We start from the raw sequence: 12,540 nt of genomic DNA on the forward strand, positions 1-12,540 counted from the left end.
TCTCCCCAATAGCTGGGACTACACGCGCCCGCCGCCACGCCCGGCTAATTTTGTTTTTGTAATTTTAGTAGAGACGGGATTTCACAGTGTTAGCCAGGATGGTCTCGATCTCCTGACCTCGTGATCCACCCGCCTCGGCCTCCCAAAAGTGCTGGGACTACACGCGTGAATATTTTTTAAAAAGCAATTTCACGTACATTTTCTCAAGCACCACTCAAGCTGCCTGTCCACAGGGCAGACGACCTCTCCTTTAGTCTTTCTCTTGAATATGCTCTTCAATTTCATTAATCTCTATTCATGAGTATAACAATATTGGATAAATTGGACAGAGTAGCACTTGTTCCTGGCTTTGCAGACTAGAGATGCTTCCATTCCCTGTTGGCACACTCAGGATGAGGGCTAAGGGCAGCCCAAGAATTCAGCCTCTCTCTCTAAATGTCAACTGTTTTCAAGTAACGACAGGTCAGGGGTCCCATCTGTTCATTCTCCTCCACAGTGGTCCACAATATCCGTCAGGTGTTTATGTATCCAAAGAGGAGGCTACTCACTCCATCTGGTAAACCAACATACTCATGATGTAGTGGAAAGAGCCCCGGAGTAGCACAGGGGGCTGCCTCAACACACACTTACTGAGCGTCTAACAGTGAGTGAGTCAAGTCCTTCGTAGGCACTGGCAATGGGAAGATGACCAATACAAACGGCTGAACCTTGCTTTCAAGGCCTTCATAAAGCACTGGAGATGACAAACACGGTCGGATACAAAGGGTCAGGTTCAGGACTCCAGTCATTATTATCAAAGAGCCACGGGAATACAAAGGAAGGATTACTAGCGGGGGAAGTTCCTGGAGGGCATCACAAAGAGACCTCTGAGCTGGATCTGGAAGGACAGATGGGTTTAAGCTGAAAGTGGGGACGGTCGTTCCCGCTGGCGGGAACCGAAGGAGCCAAGGCAGCTTTGGGGCGGAGACCAGGTGGCACCCGCGGCGCTGCAAGGACACACAAGCTGTTGCAAGAGGGTCAACCTCTCCGGGCCTTGGCTCAGAAACCTGGGACGATTACACCCTAAAAGCGCTTGGAAAAACTGCAAAACTCGTACTGCTTTTCGCCAAAGCTACTACCGTGCCGTGAGGGCAGGAAGCCCTGTGAGGCGTCTGCGAGGACGCAAACGCCGCGAAGCGAGTCCTCCACGCCTCCATCCCCGGCATAGTGAAGTGTAGACTCTGGCCCACAGCCGAAAGGAAAGACCCGGGTCGGGGAGGGCCCCTCCAGGGGCGGGCTCAGCCGGAGTCTGGCCGAGCTGCGCGCGGCCACAGTGGTTCCGCGGCCTCGCGCTGAGTGCCTCCCGCCGTCTCCCACTGCAGCCCCCACCGCCCCTCCGCAAGGCCCGGCGCCTCCCGCCACCTCCTCGGTCGCTGCGGCCGCTCCAGCTCCTCACAGCCGCTAAACCCAGGCCTATCCCGCGGTCGGTTCTCTTCGGCCCTCTTCGCCGTGACGAATCGGCGCCCGGCTAGGAAAGTATCCAAATTCGGAGAGTTTTGAGGAACCAATGGGGCCTGAAAAAAATCCCGGAGTGTGCTAAGCATCACCGCATCCTCACTAGAAGGTTTATTTTTCCCAAGAGGGTCGGGTGGGGCCCGGAAAAAAAAAAATTAAGAAGAGTGTGGAAAGTGCGAGTGCGGAAGCTCCGGACGCGAGGGGCGGGGCGTGCGCGGGACAAAGGGAAGCGAAGCCGGAGCTGCGGGCGCTTTTTCTGCCCGCGGGTGAGTGTTTCCAAGTGGGCCGGACCGGGTCTGTGGGGGCAAGTCGTGGTGTCCCCGCTTGGCTGAACTCCGAGTTCCCGGGGGTTGCTGGGGTTCAGGCTTGGCCGTGGGGCCACAGCCGGGAGCCGGTTGCGGCCTCCTTGAGGCCTAGCAGAGCAAGGGTTGGAAGGGAGTCCCATCTGGGGCCCCCTCCTTGGAGGCAAGGCCGGTCACCCGAAATTGGTCAAAGCACCTGTGCATACCCCGTTTTAGGGGAGTTGCTAGTAAAGTACGTTCTCCAAGACAATGAGAGCGACCTCAGGAAGCCCGCGGGCGAGGCAAGTCCGTGGTTCTCACCCCCAGGAATAAGGTTCCCCCATTGGTTCAGGCAGCGACCTGAGGACTCAAGATGTGGCTTATGGAGACGAGCAGCGCTCTGAAATAGTTTGGCCTGGATTTGAAACCCAACTCTGGCACTTCCTGGCTGCATATGGCTTCAGACAAGTTGTTTAGACTCTCCGAGACTCCCTTGTTTCATCTGTAAAATGGGGATAGCTGTACATATCAAGTACTTGTGACTGTTAAGCGAAATAGGGTCATAAGCCTACCCCGTATAAAGTATTTCTTGAACAAATATTTATCGGGTATTTATTTTTATGCCAGGCACCAAGGATGGATCCAACGGTGGACAAATGTACAAGCCCACTCTTAAATTTTATGTTCTAGCAAAGGAGAACCATAATTTTAAAGTATTAACAATGAAGTATAACGTACAGGGAGCTTATGGCAGTTGTCAGGGTCCCCTGCAGCGAGGCCTGCTGGATGTTGACAGCTCCCTTAATGTGAGCAGAAAGAAAATCTACACCAGAGTCAAAGGTTTCTGACTGTTCTTTAAGAGGGAAGGACTCAGGTTGGACCATTGAGAAAATGAACTGTTTCTTTCCACACCGGGACTCATTCCTTACGCTCCAGGGAATTTCCTTAAAATGAGTAATAGAAGTGAAAAATCGGATCTATTCCACATAACTTTGGATGCAAATACCTCCAATAGTCATAGAAGTTTATTTGCCTTCTTTCTAAAGATGAATTTTTGTCTTTTTGTACCTCACTATTTGTGATGTATGTTGATGTAAAGAACAAGCTCACATGTGCCTGATTATGTTGTGAGCTGGTAATACTAGGAAAAAATTTCCTAAGAATTGAGCTGGGTCCTGCCATGGTCCCTGTTTCCAAGTAGCATACAATCTAGCCATATTGACAAGTTAAAAAAAGTTATAATAATACCATAGATCTGTATAAACTGTATAGGAATACAGATGGGGGAGCAATTAATTCTGCCCAGGTAATGTATCAAGAAAGTTCCATTGAGGAGAAAAATTTTGAAATGGCCCGTGAAGGGTGAATAAGAATTTTTCAGGTAGACTCTCAAAATTTATTCCCAGCATTTATGAAGCTATTTACCACTCTTAAGAGAATGCGAAGTTCATTGTCATACCAATTACCTTTTGCACTGCTTCCAGGAATAAAATGCTGCCCAATTTTAATAAAAATTGTTATCCCAAAAACATGGTACAGTTGCTGATCAAGGAGCTGTCAGTATCTGGTAGGCCTTGTTGGGTTGGACTCTAATACATCACTTTGTATTCTCATCCTTGTATCAGTCCGATGAAATGTTTACATGGCGTCAGCAAAATGTTTTCCATACAAGAGGTAGCTTAGTATCCCAAGAAAAAACCTGAAAGTACATTTCTAAATATCCCCAGTACTTTATTTTAGTCATTTAATTCTAATCAACCAAATCTCCTATAAGAACTAGTTAAAATATGCAAAAGGCTTAATTACTAGGAATTAAGGTGAAGTAATTTTACTCAGAAATACCAATTAAATAACCCTATTCATTAGGAAAACATTCTCGTATGCTTGCTGAGTTTTGATTCTCTTTTTTTTTCCTTTTTTTTTTATTTTAGTGTCTCAGATTCATTCTTAAGGAACTGAGAACTTAATCTTCCAAAATGTCAAGTAAGTTTCAATTTTTATATTTATCGATCTATGTTAATAAGAGACTAATGCCCTAGCAAGTGGGAATTCCAAAATACTCTCATTTTTTTTTCTTCAAAACAGGACCATTGGTAGTTTTGTTGCATAGTATTATATCTCAGTTGTTTACAAGAAGTTATTTATTTTCTTTCAAACAGAAAGACCATCTTATGCCCCACCTCCCACCCCAGCTCCTGCAACAGTAAGTTTTAATTTTCTTGTTAATGTAATAGCCAAGTCTGGCCTTGATACAAAAACCCAGATGTCTTCCAGTGACAGTCACTCAATCATCACAGCAACAGGATGAAATTCAGCTTAAAAGAAAAAAAAAAAAAAAAAGCATTTCCTACTAAATAAAATAATTATTTGCATCTTTCCTTGAACCAACCCCAACATTTAAAGACACAATACTGTAAAACTCCAACCTCCTATGCTCAGTTTGTTTTGTTTTTTTCTTTGTAAATGGGAAATAAGTGAAAGTTTTACCATTTCTTTCTTATTAATCTTCACTATTAAGAGTCTTTAAGTTGTTACTGAATGAATGCTCATTCTGGCTTTTTTGTTAAACCTAACCTTCAACTGGTTATGTTTTTCTCTCCTTTCTTGTCTCTCTATAAAATTTTCATATTAAACAATAAAGCTTCTGAAACTATACTCATTGTAAGTATTTTCAAGCTGTTCAAGTAAAGATTTCGTTATCTATGGGTCAGATCTTGCTATTGAATCTTTTTCCACTCCATAAATTATATTTTATTGGTTTGGAAGTATGTATGTTTTGAGGTATTTAAAAAGTAGTTGTGAACATGTTTTTCATCCAGCAAGCTCTGGCCCAGCTTGGTCAGCATGTAAAATAATTTTCCAACCTACAAAACAGATTTAGCAGTAACTGTTCAGGTCTTGCTGAAATGGCTTCCTTGTTGGTTTTTTGGGAGGGGGGTTTTGTTTGTTTTTTTAAAAACACTGTTAACATGACCAAATTCTACAAAATTAGTTCTTTAATATTAATCCTTCCTTCCATACCCCCTACCACCTAAATTTCAGGCTAGTCTACTTTTCACTACTAATTAGGTCCTTGTGTAATTTTGTTTTCTCCGCTAGAAAACTATTCATATTTACTAACCCTCAGATATATATTTTAGTTACATTTATCAACAATTTGTTTTTCTTTAGTGAGATACTTTTAAAAAGAGATACTGTACCATATGTTCTCATTTCAATTTATATTATATGCAGGCTCTAAAGTTAATTCCAGTAGACCGTAAAGTCCTGTGCTTGGTTTCTTTTCTTTCTTAAATCAAAGAACATTTGTTATGACCGTCTCCATGGCATTCCGCTAGTGGCTATACAGGTGGAGCTGAACAATTGAGATTCTGACCTCAAAGAGCTAACCATGTACTTCAGCTTTGGAAATGGTATAATTATAATGTTTTGCTTTCCATTTTTTTTTTTAGTTCCCTTATTTTTATAACATTATTGCCTCATAATGTTGAACAGTGATTCTTATTATTTATGCAAACTTTGAAGGTGTCATTTTGACATAAATACTGCCTCTGACAATGTATCATATCTTGAGGACAAACTTGATTTTTTGAGATTAAAATATTTCAAAAATGAAGTGTCCCCTTATAACTTACTATGCGTAAAAAGGATTTTTTTTTTTGCCTTTCTTTAGTTATATTTTTGTGCCATTATAATTTCACGTTAACACACAAAATATAGAAAACTAGGGATTAAAACATCCAACAGAATGGATACTAAATTAATTATTCTCCTTCCTTCTTTCCATTACTCCTACCACCACCACCATCACCGCCACTACCAACACTATCACCACTATCACCTCCGCCACCCAAATGTACCACTCCAAGTAATATACACTTCTTTCATGCCTTTGATACTTCGTCTGTGTTTTGCCTACTTAAATATGCTTAATTTGCGTCTTTTCTAACTGTATAGACTAGAAATTGATCAGCCGTTCTCTTTTCTCCTAAAGAGTATCAAATGTAATATCTGCTTAAATGTCTTTCTTTTGGGTACTAAGGATATGTGCAGCGGCATGTTTTAGGAAATTGTGTTTATTTTGTAACAGCTACAGCTTAGTTGGAATGTGTTAAGTGTATTTTACATTATACAATTAAGGACCGATATTGTTAATTGCATGTAAAAATGAAATTGTCACATATTTTGATTGAGCTTTACAAGGTAAAATACCCGAATTTTGGTCTCTCTCTGCTATATTCTTTCTATACATTATGCCTTGGTTCTCATGAACATTGAGTGTCATTGTATTAGCCCCAAGGCCACTGCTATATAAGAGCCCATTTGTGATTACATCAACACATAATTCACAAAAACCAAGAGTTCTGTTGCTGAAATGAGCAGTTGTGTTTTGAAAGGGTGAGAGCTATCAGGAAACTAGATGAAAAAAGAAAATTCAAGTCTATCAACTAGAAAAGTAGTTCACATTGAGACTAAATGCAGAAATGTTTTCATGATTGACCTGTGGAAGATGGATCAAAGAAGAGATGGAAGAGAAATCCTATAAAAGAATGACTGGGTTAAAAAGATCAGATAGTACCCCAGAATGAAATCCATGCATTTCTTACAAGTCTTTGTTTTAAATCATGTATGTGACATCCATCAAATCCAGCATATGTTCTTTTCAATTGACAAATCCTGGCTTCCCGATTTGAGTCTCTTCTCATTTCTCACATTATATAAAATGATTTAAAACTGTCTTTGAAATCAGATCCATTTCTTGTTTTTGTTTTTAGTAGATGAATACATTGGTGGCATCCACATGTCAAATAAATTGTGTTTTGTTTTGCATGTAGTGTTTTCAGAGTTCTAGTTTATCACACTTTAAGCCTTCCTATCTCAGTCTTCATATATTGCTAAGTTGCTATATCCTGTTGTTGACCATAAAGTAAATCCTAAATGTTTTAAACACTTCAGTGTATTGCTTTCCTCCAGAAACACAACACACATTCACAGTCACACAAACACCCCCAGTCCCTGCAAAAAAGAAAGAGAAAAACAACCAAAAGACACTGCAGACAGGTTTCTCAATGAAAGAAAAAGATTTAATTTCCTCAGTGGAAAAAAAGAACAATTACAACACATCATTTGCTTGTTTAAATTCAGGTTGCTTTTGCATGCCATATGCAGATCATTTTTCATTTCTGTGTTTTCCTCGTTTGAGCTCATTTCTCATTCGTGTTTTTGTCTCATTTGTTTCCATCAGCAAATGCCCAGCACACCAGGGTTTGTGGGATACAATCCATACAGTCATCTCGCCTACAACAACTACAGGCTGGGAGGGAACCCGGGCACCAACAGCCGGGTCACGGTAGGAGAATCAACTATTACAGCATCCGGCAAACAACTGGAATTGACCAGAAATGCCTTCAGAATTAGGTCTTTTTGAATCATAAGCACAGCCATTTAAAAAAATTTTTTTAACCTAGCTTTTTGACTATTTTCAACATTCATTGTAGCATCTCACACTGAAAAAATAAATAGTGAGATCTGGAATGTATATGGAAGAAAAGAAAAATCCATTCTGTTTGGTGGTTGGTAGGGATAAAGCCTTGAGCACTTGATGCTTATACTGTATGTAAACAAACAGAATTTCTTCTGGTAAAAATACCCTTTTTGGCATAAAGAGTATTTTTCGTTTTTATAAGGTGATTGGCATTAGTGTCAAGGATTCAGTTTCTAGTAAAGGCTGGGCTTTCAGACCTGGCTTTTTCAGGGCTGGAACGCTTTTGACTGGTATACCAGTTTGAATCCCTACCCATAGTTATTTGTCTTTTGGATTTAATAGTTGACCTTCTAACTGAGACTCATTGCTCTACAGTGAAAAAGAGAAAAACGTTTTAATGTCACCTCAAAGAAATGCAGAATGAAGATTGAATGAAATTAATTTGAAGTATCAAACTAGATACGTACAACGAGAAGTGCATTTCTAATCCTTAGTATAAGAGATACGATTTCTGAAACTTAGGATGTTTCATTTAAATGATCAGCCTAAGATTTCAAAATTAGAATCATCTTAAATTTCATTCAAAAAAGTTTAAGTGCCAAAAAAGCCAATAATTATAAAAATGACTTACTAAAGATAAAAAATCCAAAAGTCAAATACTACATTGGAATGTAGTGTTGCTGAGAATTTATACAACCCAGAATGGCTGTAAAGTTTTTAATATCTGGTTTTTGTTTGCTGTATTCATAAATAACAAGTGCCTTCTATTAATGTAACTTCAAAAAAGCCCTCTCACCCTGTAGTCAAGCTAGAACTGAAAGTTTGTAGCTATCAAATGAATGTCTATCTTGATAAGCATATTGCTTAGCTTGATAGGTTTTGTTTGTCTAAATTTTTCATTGTTTCTGCATAATTTGTACTTCATAAGCATATCAAGTTTTATGTGCCATGCATATTTCATGGTATCTGAAAAGAATTCTGACAAAGTGTGTGTATGTATGCATTTCACAATGCATACAATTTTTATGTGCATCAATACATGTTTTTCCCTGGCCTAAACGTGTTGTTTCACAAGTGTAATGGGTGGCAAGGTTTGCAGATGATAAAGAACATTTTAATTTAAACAATGAACAGAATCAATCTTGGATCTTCATGTTAATGCAGAAATTTTTTCACGGGCAGTAAACAAGAATGATTGCATTTAATAGCTCTATACAGTCACCTCTTGATTATCTATGTTAATGGAATACAAATGGTAACTATAATATTACAATAATTTGTCTTTTGGTTTTGTGTAAGCATTTTGTTCTTAACTTGGATGTAGCTGTGGGGGATTCTCTGTTAAAAATGTGAGATTGTTCGATGGAGACTAGGAAGAGAAAGTGCACTCCCTATCTGAAATCACTCATCTGTTTCTTCTCATTCCTTCTTGGCGAATGTTAAGAACTGAGCATTTGGCGTGGACACTAGCTACATGGTAGATGAAGTATAGAGAGGTGTGGGGCATGGAAAATTTGGTGTTTTGGTCCTTTGTAGAAATTTACTTTGTATTATTGTCCTCTTAACACCAGGTTGAAGTGTAATCAAACTGCTATATGAAGAAGGGCCTAGAAAATGTGGAGGTTTTACACTACTTGCCCTGTTTTCTATATCTAGTTTAAGCTGTTAGGACTCAGTGGCTCTGATTTTGACCATAATAAAAGCATTTTGATTTTCGTAAAAGCATTGTGACCCTAGTTATGCATTACTTTTGGGGGTGAGGAGAAGCTCCCATTTGGTATTTTGTGTGCATATTGTGTTAGTGGCTTTCATGAGTCTGTGAAGCCCTGTCCAGTAGCTTCTGGTAGGCTGTAGAGAACATTGGGTTTCCCTGGTGACTCCGGTATACTTGGATAGTTCTCAGACAGTAAATACTTTATATAGCATGTCAAGACCTTTTGGAGTGCTTATGATAGCTACAAGATGGAATTCATTCCTAGTCAGTTCTTCATTCAGATGATGGTTAGCATTCTCTTAAGTATAGGTGTGAAAACACATTGAGACAAAAATGTCTTTAAAAACAGCCTGTTTCTGTACATTAATAGAAATTCTGTCCCAGAAGAAAGCTCTTAAATAAGTTCCTGCTAGAGAAACAGCTGAGAATTACAAAAGAAACAACAACAAAAAACTGAGTAGCCAAGATAAATTTCACAAAATCATGAATTTTATTCATAGGCGATTTCCTAAGACCTTGCTCTTCTGTAAGCCCAGTTCTACCCACCTCTCCGTTGGAAATTGAAAGCAGAAAATTGAAAAGGGAGTTGCTGCTAGAGGTGGATTTCCTGATAGTAGCAAGGAAAGAAACAGTTCAAAAATGGAAACACATTCTCCAAAAGCATAGCCATAGGCCACTGAAAGAGCCAACAACAGATTTTCGCATTTCACACACCCGACAGAGGGTTACAGCACAGCAAAACAGTGGTTGTTTACAATTGAATCTTATCCAGAAAGGGTCTAAAGTATGTTCAACTTTTTTTTACAGAAATGTTTAAGACATTGTAGAAAGATGTCTGTCTGAGACATTAAATAAATTGGAGGTGTGTAATGATATAAATCTTTACTATCCTGCAAACCATCTGGAATTTTAACTTTATTATTGTTTTGGGGTGTTTTTTTAGTTTGGGTTTTTTTGTTGTAAGTTGACTGGTCTCAATATATAGATGATATGTGTACCTTTTTTGGGAGAAAGGAAGAGAAATAGCAAATCCATTAATATAAATGTGATTCTTTGAAAAATATCAAAGCAAATACTACTATGTTTTTAAAGTGTTTTAATTCATACTTAAAGCTCGAAAGCATAGGCATTTTAGAATTCTTTACCTCTTTAATTTCAAAAAAATTTTGACAGTAGTCTTAACCACCTCAATTATGGGCACAATTCCAACCTTATTTGTAACCCATTTCATGGAATTCTGAAGGTTTGTGTTGGATATGAGTTGGAAATGCTTTCTAATAACTATGTGTGAAGAAGCAGACTTTTGTGTGTCTGTTCCTCTGAATCCGTAAGGTTAGTCTTATAGGAATTCCCTTTCCCCTTAAAAGAACTTGTACAAACCCTGATACAGGTTTCCCTTTATTGGCTGCTACCCCACCACTTTTGATAGTTTCCATGCCCCCTGGCCATCTCACTCTCTTACCCACTGCTGGCCAAAAACAGTGTCTGTCTACCTGGGCACTAGCATGAGGTGTAGTAAGAATGCATGGAAGGAATGGAAAGAGAGGAAATACTGCTTCCAAGGCGAAATGCTTTCTAATAACTTCATATATGAAGAAGTAGAGTTACAGGGATGGAGAGAGACCCTTGTAGGAAGAGGAAACATTTCTTGATCATAGTGGAAAAGGACACAAACATGCTAATCCCTGAGCCCTCAAATGAAAAATAAGGTTATGATTGGGGTCCCAGCCCAGAGTGGAGGAGTATCTCTGGGGTTTTATCATAGCAACAACAGAAGGGGAAGCGAACAAAATGTTACTTTAGTTTTCTTATAAGGATTTGCCAATCCTGTCTTTTGATAATTAGAATAAAGCCAGCACTTCATTTCTCCAGCCTAGCAGGGAGAGTCAGTATCAGAGGAGATCTCCTGAAAATTTGCAAATTGTCTGAAATAGCAATGATTTTTCTTATTCTGGGTCTTTAATCAAATGCAGTCATGTATATTAAGAGGAGACTAAAAAGTTCAGAAATAAATACTTTTAGATGGGTGTTATCTGGGTGGTCTACCAGAAGCTGTCTGGAATCTCACCTAGACTTTAGACCACAGGAAAAACTGATCACTTTATCTTTCTCTTTCCTTCTTTTTTTATTTTTTCTCTCACCTATTTTTGCTTTACCTTTTTAAAAAATATTTTTCAGTCTTCCCTCCCCCTCCTTTTCTTCTGTCTTTCTTTTCCTGCACATCACATCTTTCCTTTTCCTCTGTCTTTCCCATAAAACCAAACATTTTTAATGGAATGGAACTTCTTGATACAACACCTCAAAAATAACAATCAGGCCCCATATCTGCCACTTCTCTGTTCCGGATAAACTTGTTTGCTTTTACACTGTGATTAGGACTAAGGACACAAAAAGGTGTGACTTTCATTCACACTTCTCCTTCCCCTTTACAAGAAAACCACTAGGTAACAGACAGAACCTTAAGAGAAATAAAATCTCTAGCCTGGCAAAGGAGGTAAAGTGGTTTGTTATTTCACTAATTGTTTTTGAGCCTGAGAAGTTGTTTTTGTGGTGATATTGGGAGTACATTCCTGACATAGTGCTAATAGGTTAAGGCCCCTGTAGACAGTGTGAGAATGGTAAGTGTTAAGGGTTCAGATCCTGCTGCAGATAATCAAGTGTTGACTGTATGTGTAATGGTAATTGAGCAGAATAAGAGGGTGCCAGGTAATGTCCTGAATGTGAGACGGTTGATATATAACCATATATTTTCAATGTATGGGTTACTATGTAATATTTTATTTGTTCCTGCAGCCAGGTTGTCAAAGCATTGGCAATAAACTGCTAAGTAAAACATTTAAAAAGTTTGTGCTTAAAGTCATTTTCTTTTGAACATTTCTGAATTTGCAGTGATAGCTATTTTCAGTGGAGAAAATATTTGGACGAGTAGAAGAAAGGCGCATTAGAATTTTTTAAGGGACTCTCTTTTCAGTTTGCCGGTGAACTCCTTACAGCTGAATAATGAATGTATTTAACTCTTTTGTAGGCATCCTCTGGTATTACGATTCCAAAACCCCCAAAGCCACCAGATAAGCCGCTGATGCCCTACATGAGGTACAGCAGAAAGGTAGGCGCTTAGGACCTGGAAAGGAATGAGGACACTGTCTTTGCTGCTTCTTTCTTTGCATCCAATTTTAGATTGGCTTAGCCAGCTTTTCTGTGCATATTCAGAGGAAAGGACCAAAAAAATACAGTTTTTAAGGCAATTAGTTCTGATTTCAGAATTCCAGAACTAAAATCCAACAAGAGGAGCATGATTAAATAAACTGTTAAAATCCTTAAGATAGAATGTTCTGTGGCCATTAAAGTCATGTCTTTTGGAGAATATTTAATGACATGAGGAAAATATTAAGTGAAGGAGGACTACAAGACTACATGAATTAATATCTCATTTTTATAAAAATAATGGCAACCACATGTTCGTTTGAAGGGGGAAAACACAGAAGACAGTGGTTATCTCTAAGCAGTAAGCTTATGGTAGTTTTTATTTTCTTTTCCTCAAGTTTTCCTTTTTTTTTTTTTTTTTT

General features: G+C 39.0%; 1 protein-coding gene across 5 annotated transcripts in view; it reads left to right on the plus strand.

Moving 5' to 3' along the window:
• The first annotated feature begins 402 nt into the window (after positions 1–402).
• Positions 403–12,540, plus strand: part of SMARCE1 (SWI/SNF related, matrix associated, actin dependent regulator of chromatin, subfamily e, member 1) — a 22,992-nt gene continuing 10,854 nt past the window's right edge. For 2 of the 5 annotated variants that reach the window (XM_011998934.1, XM_011998931.1), the window contains exons 1-4: positions 403–1,760; positions 3,707–3,758; positions 3,935–3,978; positions 12,000–12,080. In XM_011998934.1, coding sequence (XP_011854324.1) covers positions 3,752–3,758; positions 3,935–3,978; positions 12,000–12,080 — 132 coding nt within the window. In that variant the 5' untranslated portion in view covers positions 403–1,760; positions 3,707–3,751. Of the gene's footprint in view, positions 1,761–3,706; positions 3,759–3,934; positions 3,979–7,020; positions 7,126–11,999; positions 12,081–12,540 lie in introns of all 5 variants that reach the window. The other 3 variants (XM_011998932.1, XM_011998930.1, XM_011998933.1) reach the window with 3 other exon arrangements.

This window comes from Mandrillus leucophaeus, unplaced genomic scaffold (genome assembly GCF_000951045.1).
Source record: "Mandrillus leucophaeus isolate KB7577 unplaced genomic scaffold, Mleu.le_1.0 Scaffold58, whole genome shotgun sequence".
Lineage (NCBI taxonomy): Eukaryota > Metazoa > Chordata > Mammalia > Primates > Cercopithecidae > Mandrillus > Mandrillus leucophaeus.